Raw genomic sequence first — 6,252 nt, 5'->3', positions numbered from 1 at the left:
ATATAATATAATATAATATAATATAATATAATATAATATAATATAATATAATATAATATAATATAATATAATATAATATAATATAATATAATATGTTATATATTATATTATATTACAAAAACAAAGAAGGCGGCGGGAAAGTGAGTTGCGAACAAACATAAATCGTGACAAGAGACAGGAGTCGCGAAGGAGGTGAGAGTTCTTCACGGAGCAATGAAGACGGAGACGTGAATAATTTATTATAGGGCGATCCCTTTCAATATGGATCCAATACCATTCATAAGTAGACCTGAAAAACAAAACCTTCTGTTCACATTGCGTGACAAATTACAATCAGATAAAACTGACCGAATTTAATGTGATCGTGCAAAACAAATTAAACAACGTAATTACGTTCCCATATAAAATGAGGTCCCTCAAGTTTGGGCGTGCAGTTCTCCAATGGCTCGTGCAACAGTTCTGCTGCTGTGGATCGTCGCAGTGGAAGCTTTCGTAAGTATGGCAATTCAAGTGAGTGGAAATTACCGATTTTCCCACAGCAAAACTCCTACCGTGTCAAGCAGGAACGCTTCGACACGGAATACTACGATCCGAAGTTGGTCACCGTCGCGACGGGCGTCTACAAGTTCAATCGCACCACTAACTCGATTAATATCACGTTCACATTACACGAGGAGCTAACTGAGCGAGATATGGTACGATTTCCGCCGAACGACTCAAAGTGAAATTGATACTTGCAGTGCGTGGTGAGAGGCTTCAAGTGGATGAGCAACCAGTACCGCTTGGACATCCTGCAGTTTGAGTACACCATCAAGAACGTCATCGGCATCAAGTACTTCGACATCGGTCGACTGCTGCGCAACCACACCGATCCGCCGTTGGAGTGGCCGATCCAGAGGGGGGTGAGAGCGCATCCCCAAGCCCTCAGTGGTAACCGCCAGTGTTACAGATCGAGTACAAAATGCGCGATTGGGTTCCTGAGAGTAGTCAATTTCCGCCGGGTATGCCCGAAGGAAGGTGGAAGTTGTCATTACAATTCATTAAGGCCGATAAGACTCAGATTGCCACGATCAACTGGTACGTCGCCTTGGAGTACAAGGTTAAGATGGAAGATGACTGAGTACTTTTTTCACACTCCTGGTAATCTTTCCCAGACCTCACTTTCATAACTTGGTACCAGGAGATCATAATAAACGAGAATGTATTAAATTGATGTCTTAAATAAACGAGAAGGTATTTGTTAGTCTGATTAACTTCGTGCATTTTTGTGCTCCTGTTACTGTGGAAAGGATAAGAGGAAATCGGAGACCTTCAAAGGTACGGAACCTTTCTTAAACTTTTCTTGGGCCAGGAGATCCCAACGCGTTTTAAAAAGGACCCCGACAAGGAGTTATAAAGTTCTGGAAAACTTCTAAAACGCAAGGGGATGCAAAGGGGTTTAAATCATTATGAAAGCGTACACTAATTTGAAGCTTCTGCATCTATGATAGGAGAGCTCTAAAAATACCTTTATCACTATGAAAAAGGGCTCGATAGCTATGACAAGGTCTTGTTCTTCCTAATTCCCTAAGTATCCGCTAGGAAAACTTTGTAATTTTCTCTGTCTACCCAGTACCATCTACAAGCGGGCGTGCAGACTTCTGAGCCCACGGGCAGCGTACCACCCTTAGCTGCCCTGCTAGAGACCGCCGTCCAAGCACATGGGGGTCCAACAGGCGACTGGGATTTCGTGCGAGCCGTCCAATTGAGAAAGTGTTTCTGTTCTTCACTGTCTTAGTGTCAGTTAAGGTTACAAACATTCTCTGTCTGCCAGGAGAGCAAGCATAATCCAAGTTCAATAAAATATTCCTTCCTATTTTTCATTTAAACTCTTGTATCAGGAGAGTATAATGTGCAAAGAAGTGATTCTGTTGCTCATTGTCTTAGTGTATGTTGGCATAAAGTTAGAAATACTCTCTGTCTACCAGGAGAACATAATCCAAGCTCAATAAAATAAATAACTCCTTATTGTTCATTTAAACTTTTGTATCAGGAGAGTATATGGCGCGAGGAAATGTTTTTGTTGTTCATTGTCTTAATATAAGTAGCATAAGGTTCTAAATACTCTCTGTCTACCAGGAGAACGCAATTCAGGCTCAATAACATATTCTAACTCCCTATTCTTCATTTAAATGTTTGTATGAGGACAGCATAATGAGCGAGGAAGTGTTTCCGTTGTTTAATGTCTTAGTGGCTATTCGGATAAGGTTATAAATGTTGTCTGTCTACCAGGAGCGCATAATTTGTACTCAATAAAATGTTCATTTAGACTTTTGTATCAGGAGAATATACTCCCTATCTACCAGGAGAACACAATTCAAGCTCAATAAAATATTCCAACTCCCTATTCTTCATTTAAATTTTTGTATCAGGACAGCATAATGAACGAGGAAGTGTTTCCGTTGTTTAATGTCTTAGTGGCTATTCGGATAAGGTTATAAATGTTGTCTGTCTACCAGGAGCGCATAATTTGTACTCAATAAAATGTTCATTTAGACTTTTGTATCAGGAGAATATACTCCCTATCTACCAGGAGAACACAATTCAAGCTCAATAAAATATTCCAACTCCCTATTCTTCATTTAAATTTCTGTAGCAGGACAGCATAATGAACGAGGAAGTGTTTCCGTGGTTTAATGTCTTAGTGGCTATTCGGATAAGGTTATAAATGTTGTCTGTCTACCAGGGGAGCATAATTTGTACTCAATAAAATGTTCATTTAGACTTTTGTATCAGGAGAATATACTCCCTGTCTACCAGGAGAACGCAATTCAGGCTCAATAAAATATTCTAACTCCCTATTCTTCATTTAAATGTTTGTATCAGGACAGCATAATGAACGAGGAAGTGTTTCCGTTGTTTAATGTCTTAGTGGCTATTCGGATAAGGTTATAAATGTTGTCTGTTTACCAGGAGAGTATAATTTGTACTCAATAAAATGTTCATTTAGACTTTTGTATCAGGAGAATATACTCCCTGTCTACCAGGAAAACACAATTCAAGCTCAATAAAATATTCCAACTCCCTATTCTTCATTTAAATTTTTGTATCAGGACAGCATAATGAACGAGGAAGTGTTTCCGTTGTTTAATGTCTTAGTGGCTATTCGAATAAAGTTATAAATGTCTGTCTACCAGGAGAGCATAATTTGTACTCAATAAAATGTTCATTTAGACTTTTGTATCAGCAGAATATACTCCCTGTCTACCAGGAAAACACAATTCAAGCTCAATAAAATATTCCAACTCCCTATTCTTCATTTAAATTTTTGTATCAGGACAGCATAATGAGCGAGGAAGTGATTCCGTTGTTTAATGTCTTAGTGGCTATTCGGATAAGGTTATAAATGTTGTCTGTCTACCAGGAGTGCATAATTTGTACTCAATAAAATGTTCATTTAGACTTTTGTATCAGGAGAATATAAGGTTTGTGTTCTTCATTGTCCTATATATTCTATGAGGAGACCTTTTGCTAAGCTCAACAAAACTGTTCCAACGCTTTATTCAAATCTAAAGTGCTCGATCAAGAGAGTATGTGGTACTTAGGGGGTGGTGTTGCTGCTCATAGTGCGCAAATTTCCGCCAGAACACTGTTGTAACTTTTGTTTAGATGCCAGGAGACCATAAGGTATAAAAAAGTAGTTACATAAATTCAACAAAAGCGTCCCAAAAGATTATTCCCGCTTGAGTTTCTGTATCAGGAGAGTATGCTACCCGAACGAGATTAGGAATCTAGTTACCAGGAGAACATATTCTAGGAGAAGGCAATTCTGTAAGCCCAATAGAAATATTCCAACACTTTATTTTTCATTAAATATCTGTATCGGGAGGAGAACATAACTTGTTTTAAAAGGCACAGAGGATTCTTCAAAACCTAAGTTCTAGAAAACTTCTATAAGGGCCTAGTGATGCAATTTCCAGAGTCAAAGTGCTCTGCAGAGACTGCTTGGCCTCCTAAATCAATTTCCAAACATTTTTTTATTGCTACCTGGTCTAAGAAATCCCATTTCAGAAAATTACCTACAGCACTCTGAAAAGGGCTTATAAAATTTTAAAAAACGGAAACGAGACCCTTTGAATCGTTCCAAAGTCGCCCAATTGCTGTCCTGAAGGACTTGCTAGTACTTAATTGCACGCGCGATAGATCGCTTCCCGAAATGTTCCCTTGCTGTGATAGTGATCTCGGACCTTTTGCTTAAAGAAATAGAGCATCTAATCGGAAATTACCACCACCAGGTATTGGTACATGCCAATACCGACGTCTAGCATCTGCAGGTGGGAGAGTTCGGTGTCGAAACGTTCCTCTTCGACCCGGTAGGAGTTTTGCTGCAAAAGACACAGTCCTCCCCTAACTATCTTCATAGTGAAAATCAACGGCAGTAACAGTCGACGCAACATTGTTTCAATTGTGGAAAAAATTGCCATTAGTAGTTGCGCTATCAAGTTTTCAGATCGCAATCTCCGCTGTCTAATTTTACATTATAATTATTAATGGATGAATGAAATTTGATTACAAACGTAATTGCGTGATTGTATTCATGGCGAGGCTAATTGTAAATTGCATCTGCTGATAGTATTGATCACATGTCCCACAATGGTTTTTTGTCCTTTTCGAGTCCTTGCAAAGTGTACTGTGACATTTGGTTTCTTAGGACTACGAGAAAAGGTGACACGTCACACTACCCCATTTTCGTGTAAACTTCAGAAAAGTAAGCTTTACGGTCCGATACACAATTTGGACAAAGATGTACCACGGCCATCTTATTTAACCACGAAAAACACCCTGCGATTGACGTTAATTAATTAAAAAACTTTGCTAACAAAAGCATGAAATTATTTATTGATTCAACAGTTTATTGATGTAATAATCGGAAATAAAAGCGCGCTTGAAGATTGTATATGCACTCAGCTCAATCATTAATTAATGTACAAATTTCCACTCAACTTTTAAAAAAGGTTCCTAATTAATTAATTTTTAATTAAGAAATTGAGCTTTACGGCTCGATACATAATTGGTCCATTCGTCTACGGATGCTGCAATTTCAATTAAAATGTCTTCAATTGACGCTTAATTAATTACAGAAATTTAGAAACGAAAGTGCGCCTATACTTATTTATTTATTGATGCATTACTAAGTATACTAATCTAATAAAGACTACCACTAGACGCTTAATTAATTAAAAAAGTTGGCAATCAACGTAAAACTGAAGGTATGAGATCATTCATAATTAATTAAAAGAGATGAGTCTTACTGACGATCAATAGCTAAACGAATCTCAAAAACAACCTCCAATTGACGCTTAAGTAATTATGAAAAGTTGGTAACAAACTTATTCATTGATTAAGAACTGTGAGCTTTACGACTCGAGACGCAATTGGCCCAATCAGGTGCCGATGCTTAATATTTTAATCATAAAAAGACGCTTAATTAAAAATTAATAAAAGCAGGTATTAATTAATGCTTAATTAATTAAAAGAGAAGCGGTGCGCAATTTGTTTAATCGTATACGTATGCACAAAATCTTATTTAATTACCAAAAAATACCTTCGAATTAACGAATAATCAATTAAGAAAGGTTGGCAACCAGGTGTTGTAGCGAACATTCCAGAAATCGTCATGAAGTATTAGTCATCAGAGATGAAGAAAGAAGGCGGGTGTCACAAAATTCTTCCGGGAAAATTGACATTCCGAAACAACATTCTAGAACAATTGTCGTTTGCTATATAAGTGGATCAAGTTGAGTTTCGGTCAGTTCTAATTTCAACGCCAAAGTAAAAAATAGTTCACGCTGTTATAAATTGTCGATATCTGAGTGATAGATAATATTCGTTTTAAGACGAGGGACCGCCGCCATGGTAGCAAACTCCTCTACTAGTACTCACTCAAAACTTTCGTAATCACTGTCTTTTTACGGACAAATTGTGTGGTGCCGCTCATCAAGAGTGCAACTCAATTCGGCAAATACATTCGAGTGTAAATAAAATTGATTGGCTTTGATAAGCGACAATATTTGAATGTTTGGTTCGGAAACGTGAATAAGACACAAAAAAGTGGCGTCGAAAATAATTAAAAGCGATCTCTCTGTGATTGTGTTGTTCTCACTTTAATTGGCGTTTCTCGATTGTTCGATGCAAAACGGGCGCGAAGGAAATTAAAATTTTAAATGCGGAAAATTTTTGGGCCGAATGACTAATTAGAATTGCAAAAGCCTC

General features: G+C 37.7%; 1 protein-coding gene across 1 annotated transcript; it reads left to right on the top strand.

The window, feature by feature from the left end:
- Positions 1 to 441: 441 nt before the first annotated feature.
- LOC116180196 lies at positions 442 to 1,217 on the top strand. Its single transcript, XM_031500068.1, has 4 exons — positions 442 to 492; positions 540 to 695; positions 741 to 902; positions 950 to 1,217. Exons 1-4 carry the CDS (start codon positions 442 to 444, stop codon positions 1,118 to 1,120), a joined length of 540 nt encoding a protein of 179 aa, XP_031355928.1. The 3' UTR covers positions 1,121 to 1,217.
- Positions 1,218 to 6,252: the final 5,035 nt, after the last annotated feature.

Source organism: Photinus pyralis, unplaced genomic scaffold (assembly GCF_008802855.1).
Source record: "Photinus pyralis isolate 1611_PpyrPB1 unplaced genomic scaffold, Ppyr1.3 Ppyr1.4_LG9, whole genome shotgun sequence".
Classification (NCBI taxonomy): Eukaryota; Metazoa; Arthropoda; class Insecta; order Coleoptera; family Lampyridae; genus Photinus; species Photinus pyralis.
This window is presented reverse-complemented; position numbering and strand designations above follow the sequence as displayed.